This window comes from Macrosteles quadrilineatus, unplaced genomic scaffold (assembly GCF_028750875.1).
Source record: "Macrosteles quadrilineatus isolate MER2022 unplaced genomic scaffold, UCM_ALF_1.0 Scaffold_1__1_contigs__length_201487025, whole genome shotgun sequence".
Lineage (NCBI taxonomy): Eukaryota > Metazoa > Arthropoda > Insecta > Hemiptera > Cicadellidae > Macrosteles > Macrosteles quadrilineatus.
The window spans coordinates 83659551-83681699 of record NW_026542594.1 but is presented as its reverse complement, the minus strand read 5'-3'; the positions used below and the strand labels follow the sequence as shown (position 1 = coordinate 83681699).

General features: G+C 35.3%; 1 protein-coding gene across 2 annotated transcripts in view; it reads right to left on the bottom strand.

Moving 5' to 3' along the window:
• Positions 1 to 18210: 18210 nt before the first annotated feature.
• The window catches only part of LOC128983693 (dihydropteridine reductase), a 73636-nt gene continuing 69697 nt past the window's right edge, over positions 18211 to 22149 (bottom strand). For both annotated transcript variants that reach the window (XM_054403092.1, XM_054403093.1), the window contains exons 4-6: positions 20904 to 21070; positions 19810 to 19976; positions 18211 to 18469 (exon numbers count right to left, since the gene is read on the bottom strand). In XM_054403092.1, coding sequence (XP_054259067.1) covers positions 18370 to 18469; positions 19810 to 19976; positions 20904 to 21070 — 434 coding nt within the window. In that variant the 3' untranslated portion in view covers positions 18211 to 18369. The remainder of the gene's footprint in view (positions 18470 to 19809; positions 19977 to 20903; positions 21071 to 22149) is intronic.

Here is a 22149-nt window from a genome sequence, read left to right as displayed (position 1 = left end):
ACATAACACGTACAACAAACAAAAAACGATAAAATGCAACAATAAATTAGTTGTGTGGCCATGCATTTTATCGTTTTTTGTTTGTTGTACATCTTTTTTAAGCTCTACAAAATGGTTGGGAAAGAAATTCAAAATTTTATGTTTTTAGGGAAAAAACAAAAAAAAAAAAAAAAATGGGAAAACCCCTATAAGACCCCCATAAACCCCCGTTCCCATGGTCCGATCATGCTGGTTCGCGAACTCGTTCGAATAAATCTAGGTTTACACATTTATACCAAATTTCATTAAAATCGGATAATTTTTGTTCTAGTTTTCGTGCTAACCGACACATATATATATACTGTATACAGAGTGTCTCACGAGAGGTGTCTCAAATTGATTACAGAAAAATGTCCAAACGTACAAGGATGAAATAAAATTATTTCCCGCTAAATCGACCCCAAGTAATAACGTAAACAAGTAATAACTTTTTCCCAATACATGGTGTGCCAAAAACTGAGGGTCACTAGTTCGAATCTCAGAATTTTCAAATGTAAACATATGACATGTTATACATAATTTTAAAGGCATTTGATATACAATCATTTTGGCAAAAACAGAAATTAACTATCTTTATCCGTTTCAAAATGGCGGCAGTTTTTTTTTAAATCTAGGCTATATTTTTTTAATAATCTATGTTTTCTATACCAATGCATTTAGCCCTTCTCCGGTTGAATTTTCTTACTCTTTATGAAATTAGCTTTACTTTGATATGCTACTATTAACGGTTTTTTGAAATGATATAAATAAAAAAAAAATTTTTTTGAAAATTTTAAAATGATCATTGTTTACAATTTTTAAATAGCAACATATGTCAAGTGGCACACCATAATATAGGTTTTTTAATTCCTAACAACTTTGCAATTTACACTTACTTCGTATCTCTTTTAGTTTTTGCGTAAATAACAAAAAACCTAATTTTCTTATATCAAATGCATGTTATTTGGGGTTGACGTGGTTTAGCACCTATTGAAATGGGGCCTTTAGTGTTAAACCCAAAAGTTATAGATGTTATCTTAAAAAATAATAGTTCTTTGAAAGCGGTTTGAAAGATGGGATTTTAACAACTTCAAAGCAAGTGGAGAGAAATTGTAAAATTTAAGCTTAGAAAATAAAATTTTATGTACAACACAGTCTCACAGTCAAAGGCTTTTGACAAGTCACAAAACATTCCAGCAACATTCTGAGACCTATCAATGCCACAGCCGACCTCCCACAAGAAGTCAGACAGAGCCTGAGTTGTACTACGTCCTGATCTAAAACCATATTGTTCTTTCACAAAAATGTTGTTGCTTTTAAAAAAAGATGATATTTGGTCGCTAATAACTTTTTCAAATACTTTCGAGAAAGCTGGTAAAATTGAAATTGGACGGTAGTTGTCAGGATTTGACTTACTGCCATTCTTAAAAAGTGGTTTCATTTCAGCGAATTTTAGTTGATAAGGAAAAATTCCACTCTGTAGACATTGATTTATTATGAAGCTTAATGGACCCGATATAACATTGTTGGTTTTTTTTATTAGCGTTACAGGGATTCATCCCAACCGGCTGACATTTTATTTTTTAGGGAACAAATTGCTTTAGATAAGATACTTTTTCTTTTGAAATTGGTGAAAAATCAAAAATAGGTATAAATGATTGAGGTTAACATTTCTCAACACTACATGAGCATTGAAAAGGTTAAAGTTAGCAGAATTTGATTTTGCAATGTCAGCAAATTTGTTATTAAAATGTTCAGCTATTTCTTTACCATTATTGATCAATTGATTATTATGTTCCTAATTATTCTTTTCGTAATATACACTTACTTCGTATCTCTTTTAGTTTTTGCGTAAATAACAAAAACCTAATTTTCTTGTATCAAATGCATGTTATTTGGGGTTGACGTGGTTTAACACCTATTGAAATGGGGCCTTTAGTGTTAAACCCAAATAACATGCATTTGATATAGGAAAATAAGGTTTAGCAGCCTTCAAAATGTTGGTTGTGGTGAGCGGCATGGTTATAGATTAGTTTTCTTTTGTCTTCATGTACCACATCAAAACGATGGCCTGTCATTCGAACTCTTAAAGAGTTCGAAGTCTGGCCAATGTAATCTTTTGGACAATGTTTACACGATAGTTGATGAATCACATTGTGAGATTCACAAGTTGATCTACCAAAAATCGGATAAACCTTGTTTGTAACGTTACTATCAAATTCAGTTGTATTACTCATAATTTTGCAAATACCACATCGGAGCTTGTGACATGGTTCACAGCCGTGTTTAGAATTGTTTGAAGGCTGAGAATTTTGAATTTTGGGTCTCACCAACATATTTTTTTAAATTTTGTGGCCTTTTAAAAATAACACGTGGTGGTCTGGAAAATAAATTTTCAGTACTGGGGGAAAATTTCAAAATACTGAATGCTACTTTCATTACACTGTTAATCTTTTGTAGCCCAAGATAGTATTGAGTAATAAATTTAGGATCACTTGAAAAACTATTATCTTGGTTGAGTTTTTTGGGTTTTTTGATCTGATTGGATATTAGTTTTTGATGATAGCCTCTTTCAATGAAAGCAGAATTCAATTTAGTGATATATTTTTCAAAATCAGATTTTTCACTGCAGAGTGTTTTAGCACGAATTGATAAGCTTACAATTCTAAACACGGCTAGCCCTCATTGGTGTATATAATAACAATATATATATGAATTTGAACGGATGGTGTTTTTGGCCTCTGGGGACCTCAAAACGAAAAAATAAATCGGTCCCGGGACCAGGTCTTACCATGAGACCTACGGTAATAGCTTATTCCCTATATGGGAAATTTGCTAATACAGGGTGATTACCGAGAAACAAATGTTTTTCAAATAACGAGTACTCGGGAGATTCAGAGCAAAAAATATATTTATGATTGGAAAAACAGTGTACACAATAGGCAATTTCAGAATAAAATTACTTAAAATTTAGCATTTAAACATTACAACTCTAAGGTCGCCTTCTGCTTGTTTATAGTGTTGAAGGCGTTCCTAAAAACTTGTTACGGGTTTTGCTAACATATCTCTAGGAATAGCGCTAATTTCCTGGCAAATAGTTTCTTTAAGTTCCTGAATTGTTTGTGGTTTGTTTATGTAAACTCTAGATTTCAAAAATCCCCATAGAAAGAAATCTGGAATTGTAAGATCCGGTGAGCGAGAAGGCCAAGTGACATCACCAAAATGCAAGATAACTCTTGTAGGGAATGTTCGCCGAAGGAATTCCATACTAATGCGAGCCGCATGGGTTGTTGCCCCATCTCGTTGGAACCATACATTACACATCTCTACACATTGACAGCGCAGTTCTGGCAAGAAATATTCTTCCAACATTTCTAGGTCCTGCATTTACATTTCTAGGTTGTGCATTTACTCTCACTGCTCCGCCATCGTTGTCTTAAAAAAAATAAGGACCAATGATCCCTTTTCACTAACCGCATACCACAGTCACACCTAATCTATGAAGAGGTCTCTCAGTTACGTTTTTGAGGATTTTTTGCACACCAAAATCGTAAAATCTGATTGTTGACTGCTCTTTCCAAGTGAAAATGCGCTTCATCACTCATAAGGATAGCTGCTTTGTCGTTTTCATCTAAAACTTCACTCATTGTTACAAAAATTTACACGTTGCCTCTTATCTGCTTGACTCAATTGATGACATACTGCCAGCTTGAAAGAATGAAATTTAAGATCTTTGACCAAAATCTTTCTCACAATGGATGGGCGAAGTCCAAGAGCAGATGCCCGCTTTTGAATTGACCGGCTGGGACTCTGAACTGTTGCAAGGCGCACTCTTTCAACTGTCTCAGGGGTGACTGTCCTTACCGGTCCAGGAGGTTTCTTCTTAATCAAAGATCCAGTTGTGTTAACATTGTGTATCCAACCCAATATCGTGACGATCAGGGATAGCACCATGCCGTGCAATGTTAAAATGTGCACGAAAGTCTCGCTGAGTCTGAGTGAGAGATTCACCATTTGCGTAATATTGTCGCATGACAAACGTACAATGCTCAAGGTTCCACATCTCGGCAATAATTGAAACTGCACTCTTCCCCCCCACAGCGCAACAACTTTTGGCTGTCGCCGAACGATATTCCTTGTATACTACGCAAGTCAAAAACATGCGTTTCCCAGTAATCACCCTGTATATGGGAAATTCGCTAAAAAACCAAAATTATTTGCTACATAATGAAGATGGCCCAATTATTAACTTTAAATTAGGCTACTAAAACTAATTCCATCAAGAACATAATTATTGTAGTATATCCAAAATTCAAAAGGTATTTTATATTTTTAAGATTATTTTTTTATGTATATTTTTCCAAAATCCTTGAGGTACATCATCTATTTTAACTTAATTTCAAATTAATTTATTATAAAGTAAATATTTATTAGTATTTGTACTAGGTGTTCTGCCCGTGCCTCGCCAAGGGGAGAGAACGCAGAGAATATGGTGGTTCTTCACCACCTCGTCCAATGTAAACTGTGGGATTTAGGAGTTTTAGCGAATTTCCTTATAGGGAAGTAGCTATTACCGTAGGTGGCACGGTAAGACCTAGGTCCGGGACCGATTTTCATTTTTTTTTATATATGTACCATAGGGTTGGTCACTTGACCACGGTTTCATGTTGGACGTGTCTATTTTGCTCTGTAATGTCTTTTCGATTTTCCTAAAAAACCATTCGAGTAAACTTGCATTGTTGTGATTAGTCAATGGTATCCTGCGTCTACTGTTGTGGTTGCCTGGACATTATTCGTTGTGAATTTAAATGTGAAAGGTTTTTTAAAATCCTAACCTTGTTTTATTCATTTTATATTCATTATTTCATATTTCATTATATATATTCTTAGACTCAGACATGAAAGAAAAACAGTAGGTTTCGCACAGCATATCTGCGGACTTCCATGACCCCCGCCACATAACTGCTGGTGTTGCGGTTATTTAAAAAAAATTGTGTGGTAAACCTACGCCATCTCACTGTGTGACAAGACACTTGGCTATACAAGAAAAGGATAACATGGCCTCAATCTTTAGTTTAATTACAAAACCCACCTATTACAGCAAGCCTAATCCATATGACTACGATGCAACGTTCCAGGATTTGACAGAGAATTTCAAGAAACGGGGCCTTAAACATTTGATCTGTTCCCCAATATGATGTGTCCGGGACAATATACATCCATCACATTTCATTAACAATATAATAAAATTTCAAAAATCAACCAATGCAACAGTGACAATAGTTTCATATAATCAAAATTCTCACCGGATCTTGAGAAACCGAATACCACATGACATCTTTAATAAGCAATTAGAACAGCTCGTGGACATAAACTCAAGAATTGGCTGCGGTAGTCCACACTCTACAGGACTGGCAGTAACCAAAGTAAATGAGAAGGGAGAGCTGGGGACATAGCCATAATTATTTAACACAACACCAAAACGATTTAACACTGCCCATTCACAGACTTACGTCACTTGAAACCCTTCCACAATATCCAGGGAATAAATTGTATAATAAACTGCCTGAAAATATTAAACCACTAAAATCATTTGAAAAATACAAGAAAGAAGTTACCAAGTTGCTGGTTGACAGAGCGTATTATAAAGTAAATGATTTTTTAGATGATGTATTTATTTGATTTTGTAGTTATTTTATAGTTTTATGTATTTTATTTATATGACCATTTCACCTGTTTCCCAGCTATGCTGGATTTGTAAACGTTATGTGAAAATAAATGATAGAACTGAATTGAATATATATACAGGGTTAGTAAAAAGTCTGGAGACCCCCTGTTAATTTTTTAAAGGCCCATACTAGAAAAACTAAACTTGGCACACCTTTATGGCAAGTTATGAAGTACTTTTTGGGCATAACCGCCACTTGGTTTACATCCCCAAAATGGGGGATTTTGGGGGAAACTCAAAAATTCCAAATGGTAAGACCCATCGAGTGACCCCTCATTTTGAAGGTGCTGGTAAAAGAAAACCAACAACTCAAATTAGAGGTCTCTATCTCAATCCAGTACAAAATGGCAGCTAATTGAAATTCTCAGAAGTTAAATTTAACTTATAGCATTCCAAGTCTGGAGACCCCCTGTACATTTTGTAACGGCTCACACTAGGAATAATAAACTCTACACAGCTTTATGGGATGTTATGAAGTACTTTTCGAGCCTAATTGCTACTTGGTGTACTACTTGGTGTACATGTAATCAGGTCGACGTCATATATCTGGACTATGCAAAAGCGTTCAACAAACTAAACCACTCAACGCTTCTTATTAAATTGAAGAGCTATGGAATCCTGGGAAATCTCTTGAGCTGGTTTGGCAGCTACTTGTCTGGAAGGAGTCTCTGTGTAAAATTTTCTTCCGCAGTATCAACTCCAATTCCTGCTTCTTCAGGAGTGCCACAGGGATCCTTGATGGGACCCTTCCTATTCTCTCTTTTCGTGAATGACCTTTCCAGTGTTTTGCAAGTCCGTTCTCTAATGTTTGCCGACGATGTGAAGCTCATCCTGGAAAACAACACCGTGCGAGACTGTCTCCACCTGCATAGAGCCCTTGACTCTATCCTCGAGTGGTCAACAAAGAACTTAATGTCGCTGAACCCAACTAAGTGCAAAATCATTTCATTTCATAGAAACATTCAACCCATCGAATTTCAGTATATGGTTGACACTTCTCACTTGGAGCGTGTCACAAGCATTCGTGACTTAGGGGTGGTTCTCTCATCTGACCTTTCACCTGACCTTCATGTTGATGAGATATGTCGTCGAGGCCACAAAACTATAGGTCTCCTTTGCAGAATATCTAGGGATCCCTTTAGTACAAAAACATTGCTCAGCTTCTATTGTTCCTATATACGCCAGCAATTGGAATATTGTTCCGTTATCTGGTCACCTTACCTCCTGGGTCAATGTAATAGGCTTGAATCTATCCAGAGAAGATTTGCTCGGTTGGTGGGAACAAAGCTCGGATTCGGATACTTGGAGTTTCCTGTTCCTGACATCCTAACTGATCTAGGCCTCACTCCACTAAAGCTTCGACGGGAAGTGGCGAATATCAGTTTTCTCCACAAACTATTAACGGGTGCTATCAACTGTGAAGAGCTCCTAGAACAAATTGAATTCCGCATTCCCAATCGAACCAGATCACGTGAATTATTCTACAAGAGATCTTATCCCTACAACACTCTCCTCTTCCCAGATTGATGTGTCTTGGCAACATGGTAGCTTCTCATCTGGATTTCTTCGATGGCCTGAGCCCAGCTGCCTTCAAACGGAGAGCGACTTCCATTCTTCAATCCAATTAGCCTCAACGCACTAGAAATCATCCGTGGGGTTGTGTTCACGGTGGTTCAGTGAGTCTATGTCAATAGTGTGGGGTCAGTGGAGGGATCCGAGGGTTGTGCGTGTGTTGGCATCGGTTTGCTGAGGGTAATGCTTACCTCCGACCTTTGTCCTACTCCATCCTGAACTCCTGCATCAATCTTTGCATGTTTCCAAACTTTCTATTTATTGCATTGTTATTTATTTTTGTTAATATAGTCTATCCTGTTGTTATTGTTGTATCTTGTTCTTGTACAGAGTTTATCATATTGTTATTTTTCTGCAAGTTTTATCTGTTTTTCATGAAGTTTGTTCTGCTTCTTTTACTGAAGTTTCACTCGCTTACTGCATTGCATCATTATTGTTCCTATACTGATTTTGTTTTTTGAATTTCTCTTTTTGTCAACTTGTTCAGATAGTTTGCTATTTATAGTTGTTACGTATAGTTTGTTATTCATAGTTTGTTATTTATAGTTTGTTATTTATAGTTGTTATTTATCATTTTATGTCTTGTTATAGAAGTCTTGTTTTCGGGAGTGTTGCTGAAGGTCTAAGTCCCGGAAGGTCTAATTAGACCTTCGACACACATTTTGCAGTTTGTACTTGTTGCTGAAGGTCTAATCTGGCAGTATGTCGGAGGTCTAAGTCCCGGAAGGTCTAAGAGTACAGTCAATGCAAAAAAACTCATCCACTGACACTGTTTTAGACCTTGCGGGATTAGACCTTGGGCACATAATGTATATTTTCAAAATAAATATTTGTAAAATGAGAGTTGCTGAAGGTCTAATTCCCGGTAGGTCTAAGATTCGAGTGCCGGAAGGTCTAAGATTCGAGTCCCGGAAGGTCTAAGATTCGAGTGCCGGAAGGTCTAAGATTCGAGTCCCGGAAGGTCTAAGATTTGAGTCCCGGAAGGTCTAAGATGCGGGCGGGCATTGCGTCGCCAGAGATGAAGGCTATACAGGCAGGCAATAACTCAACAACTTCTAGAGTTGTAATATCATTGACTATAGTCAATGGTAATATTCTTAGTGATAGTTTTAATAACTCTCACGTCTTTTTTTTGCTAGCTCGTTATTACAAGTACGATGGAGATATAAAAAAAATCTTCATTTATACTATATCATTGACTATTGGATACTTTAATTTTTGTTATTGGCATAGTTGCTGGTCCATAACAGTTGCTATAGCTCAGAATAAATCATTACATCAGTTTAAATTGGTAATAAAAAACCATCGCACAATCGGCAGAAATAAGTTAAATAAGTTCGGCAGAAATAAGTTAAATAAGTTCGGCAGAAATAAGTTAATGTTGGTGTTAAAATAACATCGTTAGTTTCCTTGGTGTTCAGGATTCTGTTTTGTTTATTTCAGCTTAACTTAGCCAATAAATAGTTTCATCCATTGACTTTATACCACATGTATAGTCAATGTTTCATCTTACTAATATTATAAATCTAAAAGTTTGTGAATTTTTGCGTGCGTGCGTATGAGGGTGGTTCCGAGGCGATCAATGTGATTTTCCACCGTGGGTCTGAGGTCCCCGCTGATTTCGAGGTCCGTGTCCGTTTCCCTCACATATAATGTATACACTATACACCCTCTGATACATCCTTCAACTGGAAGCAGAGGCTCCCCTTTAACCCCCTCCTCCACGTTTCTCCAAGATGACATCGTATTTCAGATATCATATCACTAACGGCAGTCGGCAGTCCAAATGGAATGAGAACAGTTGCTATTCAACACCTCACGAGAACGTTGTTTCCAAGCTGTGCTCGTTTGTTTCCTAGACGAATAACAGTAGTAAAATTAAAGAACAAGTATCTTGGTTCCATTATACCTCATAACTGTAATTATTAGTACTCACGTGAGCCTATGAATGTTTATGCATTTTTGGAACGTACTACACATTAACATAACATGTAAACATGAGTTGTTTATTAGATAAACAGTTTTATTCATACCATTGTTACTTAAGCAAATTATTCCGATACACAAATATCAAAAAATAATTACAGTATTAAATAAAACTAGTGGCTTGTAGGGACATAAGTCCCTAAAAAGCTCCAATGTAAAACAAATTATTGTATTGTTTAAATAACCACAGAATCAAATTTTCTTTAGATATTTCAGTACATAATTTTTTACAGTTTATTGTTTTTTTCTTTATGATAAAAATAATGATAATAAAAAGGCTTCCCTGATTGAAATATTGGAACTTGTCATCGTTAAATATGAAAAGGTGAATAAAGGTTTGTTGAGATAAGCTTAGTTCTTTGTGAAAACCGCTAAATTAGCATCCCGACCCAGTTATTATTTCTATGTTTAGGACTACGCTCATTTTGTAAAGGTTTGACAAAATTAGTGTAAAGTTAAGGCATCCCACTGACATAACATAACCCTAAATTTGATTCTGTTCGACATTACAAAAACTACTATAAGCCTAGTGTAAATATATGTGGTGGTAATCCTCCTAAGGTGGAATTGACTTTACAAATTCTATAAGGAAAATGCCTAATCAAATTCTGATTACTAACTATTTTGCGACTGGTTAGGGTTCATTAGACCCTATAGTTGATGATTTATTTAGAAAGTATATGCCATTGAAAAAGTTTTTATTCTTTGAATTTCTCCTCTAAAGCTACTCATTTAGGAGTTACAGTGTGTTAAAACTAAGAAAAAATTACGTGTCGTGTAGGGGCCTACATTCGACGCCATGTATCTCTTAAATGAGTAAGTTTAGAGATAAAATACTAAGGGTAAAAAAGACTGAAAATTTCATCTACAGTCCAAAATGACCTTAAATTAAAAAACATAAAAGATAATGATCCCATAGCACAAAATTTTAAAATAAGAAAACTAGGTATTTTATGGCCTTTTTAGAAAGTGGAAGCAATTTTAAGACTTATTTACTCTTAGCACAAAATATAGGGTCTTCCATAATATAAATCAAAGTTGGGGGCCTTATTGAATAAATGGCTGCTAAATTGTTTTATTTTTAACTTTTTCTAAAACTGTTTGAATAAAAAATCTAAGACCTCTTTCACACTGTCATGCGGCGTTGGTCTATGGGAGTTTTTATATACGTTTTTTTCATATGATGTCCGTCGCGCGCCTGCGGCCTGACTGACGGCGAATTCACTGAACGGCACGCGAGTTACCGCCGGATGCACCTACGCCGTCAAGAGTCTACGCCGGATGACTCGTTGAAGGGCTAGTTCGGCTGCGTCCCGAAAGCCACGAATGTTTATGGCTAAAGCTGGGGGACGAAAACCACAACAATTAGTAAAGGGTCCAAAAGGTTTTAATCCTGGGGACGTAAACCACGACTGCGAGCCAGGTAGACAGCTGTCAGGGTGGCAGCTCACAGGGAGAATGGGAAATTTTAGCTCCCTGTTTTATTTATGCGTCTCAAGCAAATTTGTAAGTCCAATCTGAATCCGCCGTGATATAAAGGTTAGAAATACACTTTTGAGCTCTACTACTGTTTGTTATTTTATTCTACTGTCTGGTTATTGTTAGTATACTGTAGTTGTTCACCGCAATAATTAATTTCAAGCCAATAATAACTTTAGATAAGCTATTACCGTAGATACTATGGTGAAACCTAAACCCTGTCCTCACAGGCCAATGATGTATTAAATATATTAATATTTATTCAACAAAATTGGTTATTAATGTGTGACGGACGAATACTAAAGTACTGAAGTTCAAGTTAGGGAGAATTAACCATCAAGAGCTTCGGACTACTCACTCTAAAAATATCTTAAAATCATGTTTGTTGCTATAATTCTATTTCCCATAACTTAGGTTTACATGTTTAAACCTATTTTTTAATAGTACAATCAGTTTCACCATAACTTTATTGAAAAGATAATATCCAAATTTAAGTTACATAAACACCGTGCATGATGTTTTATTGTGATTTATAACCCTCAGAGGCCCTAAAAGTTGCAGGCTCTCCTCAAATTTCCAGTAAAAGGTGTTGTTTGAACTTGATGTAATGAGTATACATTCCTCTAAAAAAACATTTAAAAAATTTATAATTCACTTCAGCAGCTTGACATAATACGCCAAAAACATACAGCAACTTATTCAACAGCAATTGCATGAGTTTTACAATTTTATTAGGCTATAAGTAGGAATGAACGAGATTGTACTTATGAACAAACAACTTCTGATCTTTTCTCTTGGGCACCCATTATAAATAATCTTAAAGTAATTGGGAATAATATCAAAAATTCATAACTACGAATGTGACGAATGTTAGGGATGACTAATTCCAAAATACCCCAAGCCAAACATCAGCTTTGAGCCCTATTATTTTCCGTAAAAATATTAGGCCTACACGCCCGAATAGTGATGGTTCTTAAAAGAAGTACAGTAATGTATTAAGACTTTATAACACAAACAATGTTAACTATATTCGCCAAATTGTAGTATGCTGATATATTATAACGGTTGGTGATGAATTTTTCGTAACTTAATAACTGATAAAAAGCTTTATGCTTTTTTACTATCTAAATATTGCAACAGTTCATAAATTTGTGTATATTTAAATAATATATAAATAGCCTATTACCAGTCAATTAAGCCCAAAAGCCTATTTTAAATATATTATGTTTACAATCTATTTCAAACACAAGCTAAAGTAAAAATAAATATATATATATATATAATTAAACAAAATCTCAAAAAGTAATTTACCCAAATTAAATTTCATATACTATTAATTGGCCTGAGTGACAAAAAGTGAACTTCAAGATCTAGAAGACCTGAATACATTGTTGCTGAAAAACATGTGTTAGGTAACAACTGGATTTTCTTCTTCTACCATGAACTAGCTGGTGAAAGTTTAAAAACTAGTTTGTATGATTTTTATATTATAATATTTTCTAGTAAAAAGTAAAAAGCTAAAGCAAAACAGTCTCATTATTTCAAATAGTTTAAACAAGAAGAAATATGGAAACTTGGAAGAAACTTGGTAATCTCCATCTTATTATTACAGACTATCCTATAGGTGTTGGACAATTTGAGAACATTAGCCTATCATTGAGGTGGATCGAGTAGCCTTGTAACTGTTAAAATTTATATAGCCTAAATTCTTGATTCAAGTAAAGACTTTTGTTTTAAAACAATCTTATCCAAATTCGATATAAAATTATTTAGTAAAAAAAAATCAAAGGCTAACTTTATTATCATAAAATCAAATTAAAATATTAGCAAGGAAATTGGTAATTAAAGAGAGTTCCAAGCACGAACCTAAAAACCCTGAGGTTGCAATATATAAAAGGCAAAGCTCTCACTCACTGACTCACTCATCACTAATTCTCCCACTTCCCATTTACCTAGGAGGCTGAAATTTTGTACACTGATTCTTTAGGCATTAAATAGGAAAACTAAGCTGTTTTTATTCTGATCGGACTCTCGGGCTCCGCCCCAGTGGCTCTGGAGTTTCCCATGTTAACCTTATGAGTACTCATATTTAAATGGAATTAATGAATCTTAACAGCTGTTTCAATTAAACAAGTTGGTTCTGTTCTCTGATGTTCAATAGCATTAAAGTTACAAGGATTACCAACAGGGTGCAGCACTATTATTTATTTATTCTTTTACATTTATGACAACAGCTAATTTGCAACCAAAAGGTGAGTGAGCGTAGCGAACGAACTTCAACCAGGACGTAATTGGGCCATGCGAACGAGCTCACTTATGAAGTTAAACGGGGCAAAGCCCGCGGGTACAGCTAGTTTATTTATAAATAATCAATGTGGACATTTGTATACAAATAGGCTATTAGTGATACATAGTAGGCTACATAGGTAAAAAATTATTTTCTGTAGGACGTGAGAATTACCCCGGAACAGTTATTGACAGGGATTTTAAACTTATGTTAACTCAAATAAGTTTATTAACAAACTCATTATGTCCATACCCAAAAGGAATGAGAAGTTTTCTTCAATATCATTAAAAATAATGTTAAGAAGAAATTTCCTTTATGTCTAAATTATATAAAAATTGGCCATAGGAGCTTTATATTTGTACAAATCTAAAAAACCATATTATCTGCACTGTTTGGTTTCGGGTGGCCCAATAGGGATTTTTATACAAAAAAGTCAAACTCAAAGAATTACAAAAACTTAAAATACTACTTCAAAAAGTCAAAACCGTAGGTTTACACGTTTGTACCAAATTTCTCTAAAACCAGATTATATTTGCTTGAGTTATAAGTTTTGTCATAAGTTTTGCTTTTTCTGTATGGATTCCAAATTGTTAGTTTATGCTAAGAAAATCATAACGCACTCGAATCTTAGACCTTCCGGGAATCAAATCTTAGACTTCCGGGATTCGAATCTTAGACCTTCTGGGACTCGAATGTTAGACCTTCCGGGAATTAGACCTTCAGCAACTCTCATTTTATAAACATTTATTTAAAAAATATATATATTGTGTGCCCAAGGTCTAATCCCGCAAGGTCTAAAACAGTATCAGTAGATGAGTTTTTTGCATTGACTGTACTCTTAGACCTTCCGGGACTTAGACCTTCGACATACTGCCAGATTAGACCCTCAGCAACAAGTACAAACTGCAAAATGTGTGTCGAAGGTCTAATTAGACCTTCCGGGAATTAGACCTTCAGCAACTGATCCTTGTTTTCCAGTTTTTTTTCCACTACTTTTGTACTGGCCTGTGATTTTTTTTCTGCTTCTGTATGTAAGATTATTGTATTTTTCATGTAAAAATGTTGCAACCGTTTACAAATAATTAAATAAATAAATAAATCCCCTAAATGGGGGATTTGGGGGAAAACTCAAAAATTTCAAATGTTAAGCCCCATTGAGTGACCCCTTATTTTGAAGGTCGTGCTTCAAAATGAGGGGTCACTCAATGGGGCTTAACATTTGAAATTTTTGAGTTTCCCCCCAAATCCCCCCTTTTGGGGATGTACACCAAGTAGCAATTAGGCTCAAAAAGTACTTCATAACATGCCATAAAGGTGTGTAAAGTTTTTTTCCTAGTGTGAGCAGTTACAAAATTTACAGGGGGTCTCCAGACTTGGAATGCTGTAAGTTAAATTTAACTTCTGAGAAATCAATTAGCTGCCATTTTGTACCGGATTGAGATAGAGACCTCTAATTTGCGTTGTTGGTTTTCTTTTACCAGGACCTTCAAAATGAGGGGTCACTCGATGGGTCTTACCTTTAGAAATTTTTGAGTTTCCCCCAAAATCCCCCATTTTGGGGATGTACACCAAGTGGCGGTTATGCCCGAAGAGTACTTCATAACATGCTGTAAAGGTGTGCCGAGTTTAGTTTTTCTAGTATGGGCCGTTAAAAAATAAACAGGGGGTCTCCAGAATTTTTACTAACAGTATATATGTATATATACGTCCGTGAACGTGATAACTTGAGTAATTATTGTCCGATTTATGGTTTAAAGGTGTAAGGCGGGATGAACTTGAATGAGTTCGCGAACCAGCATGATCAGACCATTGGAACAAGAGCCTAAAAAACAAATGATATAGTATATCAAAGTGTTTTTGTACGGTTATTGGTAACAGAAAAAATTCCAAAAATTGTAAATTTAAAATTCCCATGTTATTCTTATGGAGAATATTGTAAAATGTTGTATAGCTCGGCCGCTTAGAAAACGACCTGTGCGCTAATGCTAAACCAATGCTGGAGGAGGTCGTTTTCTAAGCGGCCGAACTATAGTTTGCTTCTTGTTTATGGGTTCATTTTTATGAAACTTTATTTATTATTTATTTTATACTAAGCTATCATTATTTTACTAAAAGATACACTTTATTAGTTTCCTTGTAGTAGCAAACCTAGGTACTCGTTATCTCTAATCTTACTAATATTATAAATCTGAAAGTTTGTGAGTTTGTCTGTTGCTCAATCACGCATAAACTACTGGACGGATTGGGCTGATATTTGGCATGATGATAGCTCTCATTCCCTATTAACATTTAGGCACATTCTTATCTCAAAAATCCTTTCGGGCTCCGCCCCAGTGGGCCTGTAGTTCCCCATGTTAACCTAATGAGTATTCATATTTAAAGAATTTAGTCAGCTGTTTCAACTTTACAAGTTGGTTCTATAATATGCAATAGCATTAAAAAGTTATAAGGTTTCCCAACAGGGTGCAGCACTATTATTATTTTGTTTGTGCATATATGACAACAGCTAATTTGAACTAAGCAGCAACAAAAAGCTGTGATACACAATGAGAACTGTCAAAGTAGGATTGTTTACAGTTAGGTTTGAGTTTTTAATTTAATGAATAATTTGTGATATTGTGCGAATGTTTGATAATTTATTTTTTTCTATTGTTTAGGTGCAATGGTAGAACATTATGGCAATGGTAGATGTGTTATACTATATCATACCGTAAATTTATGAACCAAATTTTATCAAACTGTGTCCTCCCCCCATTGCAAACGCAAAGCTTGAGTATAACTGCAATAAGCATTTTAAACTTTTATGCCAACCCCGTACGAAGGACGGGTGCTCTGCTAGTGTTATATAAATAGATTTAATTAAAATAAATTCAGACAAATAGAAATTTGCTTAGTCGGCAGGTTTGCTGCGATGATGTATTTTTATGTAAATGTTGGTGCTGTTAAAATGTAAACAAACATATTTTCACTTAGAATAACATGGGAACTTTGAAGGCCACTGGGGCAGAGCCCTGATGGAATTTCATAAATGTTTTGTTTTATGGCAAATCCACGACCTATCCAACGACACCTTAAATTTGGTGATCGGATGCGTAGCAGCTCCAAAACAATTATCACAAAATTCATATTGGCCTATTAAATACAAGGGAGCGGCAGAATTACATGACGGTTTCTTTCCTGCCCTGCCATATTTCTTACGGTAATGCAAGCAAATACACCACTGACTGGCCTTTATTTTACTGTTTTTTAGATGCGGTTGTGTTACAAAAAACACTACTAAGATTTTGGCATTCAAATTTTTCCTATCCACTGTCAGGTATTAGTAACGGCATCGACTCTTTGACGATCAATTTCCAATACCAATGTTTCAGAATTGGTAGTATCCAAGAGTCTACACATCAAGAAGCTGATACCTTTTATCCTTTTCCTGTCTTTTTTGCGTACTCCACTGATTAATCAGCAGATCTGATTGAGCAACGGTTTGCAGTTGTCTTCTATACTCATATTGCTGCACAGATGATGCATTACAACCACAACAACGTAACTCAACTTACAATAAACGGTTTTCTAGTCTATATCTGTTGTCAATTTGTATTGTTTTTCGCTCTGTTGTTAATTTACACTGACGTTATTTATATTGTTCTCAATTTGCACTGCTCTAATTTATAATGTTACTTCACATCATGTGCAAATCACTATCATTGTAATCTCATCATCATGTCACCTTCTTACGTATCCATATTATGTTTTCTCTCGTGTGTACTTTTTTGTAAAATTGTGGTTGCCGTTGAAATAAATAAATAAATACTGTACCTAGATCAGACACAAACAGTTGGATTTGGAAAATCTACCTTGGAAAATGTAAATGAAACATTACTAAGAACATTTTATGATAGATAACTTCTAACAAGACAGCAACATTTTTTTATAAGTGAGTAGGAGGACCCTCTGGGATTTCGGACCTGGCTATTCTGGACCTCAACTATTTGTTTAAAATTTTATACATGTCCGTGAACAAAAATTTAGTTTGGTTTTTTAATTTAGTTAGTTTTTGAGTATTAATTATTGTTTCTGTAAGTATTCTATATATTCGTACCCCAATTACTCAAAAACTAACTAAATTAAAAAACCAAACTAATTTTTTTTACAAATAGACAATAATTTTAATATAAAAACTAAACTAATTAACCCTGAATACATTTTGTGAAATTTTGCATGTATATGAAAAACTGGATAAAGTTAGTTGAGTTAACGAACCAGGAAGATCGAGTAATAAAAAGAAGCTGTAGTGTGGTTTTAACTTGTTTTTCAAATCTACCTATTTCATTACAGCCATCGTATAGAGAAAAAAAACAAACATTTTTTATAATGAGGCATTGTTGACATGCTTTAAAAAAATTATTAAAGGTTACATAGAAAATAACAAAATGTTTTTCATTAAATTTTGCAAATTTATTCATTTTATCCCATACTATTAAAACTTGATCAAAAAGCACTATTGCTCTAACACGTGGCGGAAAACCTTAGTAGGTCTAGTTATTTAGGGAATAAATATGACTTGTTTATGGACATTTTTAGATAAAATCCAATCGGACAAATTGAAATTTGCTTAGTCTGCAGGTTTGCCGCAGTGGGGGTATTGTAATTATTTTACGGTGTGAAAGTGGAATAAACAGTGTTAGCATCATTGGTGAAAAATTGGGTACTTACGTATTATACGGAGGCCACTTATTTTACAGCGCGCTGCGGCGGTTAGGTTAGGTTGGGTTATCATAAGTTTTTATGACTCATCTCGTATAGTTCGATTCATAACGAAACTAGGAAAGTTCTACAAACATATTTATGATAACCCAACTTAACCCAACCGCCGCAGCGCGCTGTAAAATAAGTGGCCTCCGTATAATACGTAAGTACCAAAAATTGTTGTGTGAACTTGAAAAAAAAACAATCAAGCCTGCAAAACATCACTTTGTGTTGTTCTTTGGTGCAAAATTCACTATATTTATATCCATATTAAGTTAAAGATTTGTTTTAAAAGTTTCATTTCAATAAGTTTTATTGTTTTTAATCAAAACCATCGTGTAGCTAGACTGTGTAAAATATTACTAACAAGGTAACATAATAAGCTTGAACCACCATCTCATTTGCAAGTTACTTATATGTTTTTATTGCCAACAACAACCATAAAATAAAATAAGCCTAAGAATAAACATAAAAAATTAACTTCTAAAAATATCACTGTAAATGCAGGGTATATTGGTAAATTGGTCCTCTCTCGCTGGTTCAAGTCCTTAGGTTTCTATACATAAATCAATTCGGTCTGGTGGTTCTTGGTCACAAGGTGAACGAGACTACCGTTCGGGGGTCTATCTTCACCCTTGCTCCATCGGTAAAACAAACTGGAAAAACAGAGATAGGAATATAAATACAACAAATAGTACTGCACAGAAGTAAAATGTAACTCCGTCACAGCAAACCTGCAGGCTAAACAAATTTCCATTTACCTGATTGGATTTTAAATGAAATATATTTAAATAATATTAAGTTTAACAAGTACCTAGGTTTGCTGCTACAGGGAGGGTAATAAAGTGTACTATTAGTTAAAAACGTCAACTGTAAAAAAAACAGTTCAATATACCTGTGGCTAAAAGCTCAATCATTGTGTGTCCATTTTTTTAAACTTTCGGAAAACACAAAAACAAGATTTCAAACTTGGAGGAAAACATTGATTAACACTATGTATACCCACAAAAAATATGAAATATTGCCCAATGTTATACTGCATATGATAGTTATAACCATTCTGAGCTAACCTTAACTATTTCAGCATAGTCAAATTAAATATTTAACGAGGACGGACATACTATAAGTGTGCCCTTCTCTTTAGTTCCCAAATATTGTATGTCCACTAAGAATTGGATGTTGTTCTTTAGTGCTCAAATGATGTATGTCCTCATATGCAATAAGTGTGCACTAGGCCATTTAACCTTACAGAATACTGACTCTAATAGAGTCAGTATGAAGATAGGACATACAGTGGCTGTGCACATCCTAAATGATCTCTTCATCAAAACTGGAATATTTTTCATTTCACCATGTTTTGGTTGGACATACAATGTTGATGCAGGTGGAAAGAGCTCATCTTCCCCTTTAAATTGATACTAATAACTCGATTTAACATAAAAATGGACCTACAATGGTTGTGCTTTTAACCATCGATACAGTACGAAATTATTTGTTTTTTTAAGCTTGTAACAACGGTTTTAAGAGAAATTGGGAAATTTTATGTTTTGAGAGTATTCTATGATTTTACAATAAACATACTATAAAACTACAATCAGTTTTTAGTGTTTAACCATGCACCAGGTAGTGTGCTGGCTGGATCTATCATCAACATTACTTTTGAGAAGCCAGGTTAGGATGCGTGTAGGTCTTTATTTTGAAATTGATTTGAATACCTCTGCTTGCTGTTGATATTCAACATGTGTTTAACACAATATTTTTTTAACATGGTGAAATTACATATCATAGTTTCCAGTACAAATATTAGGAAGTGAAATATCAGACATTGGATTTCATTTCAAGAAATCACAACTAATGGCATGAACTTTATGGATTTTTTGCAATCAAAAGAAGGTAGCCTAATTTGAGCCAACATCCCATAAAAAGTTCATAGGTAAAATTCAGAAGGTTATAAGATTGGATGTAAAGAATACAGTAGCAGGAATGAGGTTCATACTCCGCAACAAACTCCAGGGGGGTCCAGGTAGACTTGTCAGCATCAGCCATCCACTTGCGGTTCATTGGAGTGTCCAGGGTGACAGGCAGAGTGGCCACAGACAGACAGTTAGCTGGCAGACCACTGTTCTCTGCAGCCAAGCTCTTTGTGAGCTGGTGGACTGCGGCCTACAAGTTAAAATATATACATTTATCAACATTATTAATTTTCCTACATGATCGTCTTCCATGAGAGCGGAAATATCATGAACATATTCCGCAGTCGTGTGGACATTATCATCGTCTTGCGCGATCGCGGTAAAATTGTGATCATCTCTTGTAGTCTCGCGGCTGTGAAGCTATTGCAGCAAAATTCTCACTGTTTCCTGCGATCGTGTGGACATTATAATCGTCTTCCATAATCGCGGCAATATTCTGATCATCCCTCGCAACTTTGTAGACATCATCAGCATCTTCATGCGTGATCGCAGCAAAATCATGAACATGAACATATCCCGCGGTCGTGAAGACAATCATAATCGTCTCATGCGGTCATGAAGACATCATGATCGTCTCTCGCGATTGCGGCAAAATGTTAATCATCTCCCGCGGTCGAGTGGAGATCATCATCGTCTTCTGCGATTGTTGCAAAATTCTGATCATCCCTCGCCGCCGTATGTAGACATCAGTATCGTTTCCCTTGGTCACGGGAAACGTCACCGTTGTCATGCGCAAGCGCCTGGGTGAGTGAGAGTTTGAAACATTTTGGAAGGGGTCAATGACCTTCAGTGGGCTTGGCTGGAGATGAGTGGCTCATGATTATTTTATATTCTACTGTGCTTCCTTCAGAGAAAAAGACTCTACAATCACAAAAACACTAAAAAAAAAACTACAGTTTGATATGAAAACCTTGATTTGTGTAGGGAAGTAGGACAGTCTCTGTCTGCACTTAATTTAACTTTTTTTCCTGGAATGTGGTTAATCCGATTACAGTCAATTAGTAGTTTAGTGTGAATTGAAATTACCCAAGAAAATTAAATTGATAAAGACATGACAAAAACTCACGCTTTGATTGGGTTAAAGCTCTTAACATTGTGGCAAAAGATCTAGCCCTACCTTAGCCATTCCATAGCCAACCATGCCAGGAGTAGGTCCAAGAGCAGGTTTGGCGCCAGGTAGAGACACGAGCCCTCCCTCCTTGAGATGCTGGGCGGCCACAGATGCAGCTATCACGGACGACCACACACTCTGACGCCACATCAGGTCACTGTTCTTGACAAACTCTGCAAAAAACCAAGTCTAAGCTAAGTCATTCCTCACAGATAATCATGAAAACTCCTCGAGATATCTACCACCAATCTAGAGATAAGCCCTTTTGATTACAATATCTAAATTCAAGAAAGCATCAAATGTGTTAGGACTCTGGTTAAATAACAAGAACTTTAACAATATATTATATATTATTATATTATTACTAGCAGAGTACCCGTCCTTCGTACGGGGTTGGGATATAGGTATAAAATGCTTATTGCAGTTATACTCAAGCTTTGCATTTGCATTGAGGGAGGACAGAGTTTGATCAAATTTGCTTCTTTAAATTTATATTATTTTATAGTATTACACATCTACCATAGCCATAATGTTCTACCACTTCACCTAAACAATAGAGAAAAATAAATTATCAAAAATTCGCAAAATATCACAAATTATTCATGAAATTAAAAAAACAAACATAACTGTAAACAATCCTACTTTGACAGTTAGTTCTCATTACGTATCACAGTTTTTTGTTGCTGCTTAATTCAAACTAGATAACCTGTTGCTCGAAATCGAGCAAAACTCCAAAGCTAAATCCCTCTCTTGACGCCAACCAGTACGACACGTACACTTATTAAATTATTCCTATATGTTTTGTTTTAGGCGTGTTTAAATTAGGTGATCCAACCAAAGTCTCTGGTTGGGAGCCTAAGAATGGATTTAACGACGTATCTAGAACGGATTCACTTTCAACTATTAGTAAAAAAAAAATTATTTGGCCAGGTGGTGCTCTGTTTTCAGCTTTAAAATAGCTGCGACATATATACAGGTAGCATCATTGTAGCAAGGAAAGTCACTTCTTTTGTCTCTTACTATGCACATAAGATTGAAGTTATTACTATAAATAACTTGACTACTCGCAGCACTCGTCCCTACAAATTTCTGCCAAAGTTTTAAAATATTGGGCAAATGGGTTAGCATTGTGACCCTATTTCTCGCATATTTTTTCATTGATTTTTTGTTCGAATTGTTTTACATGCGCTGTTTGGTTCCAGTGCCAACGTCGTACTTATAGATCTGTGCGTATTCGGGATCATGACCTTCT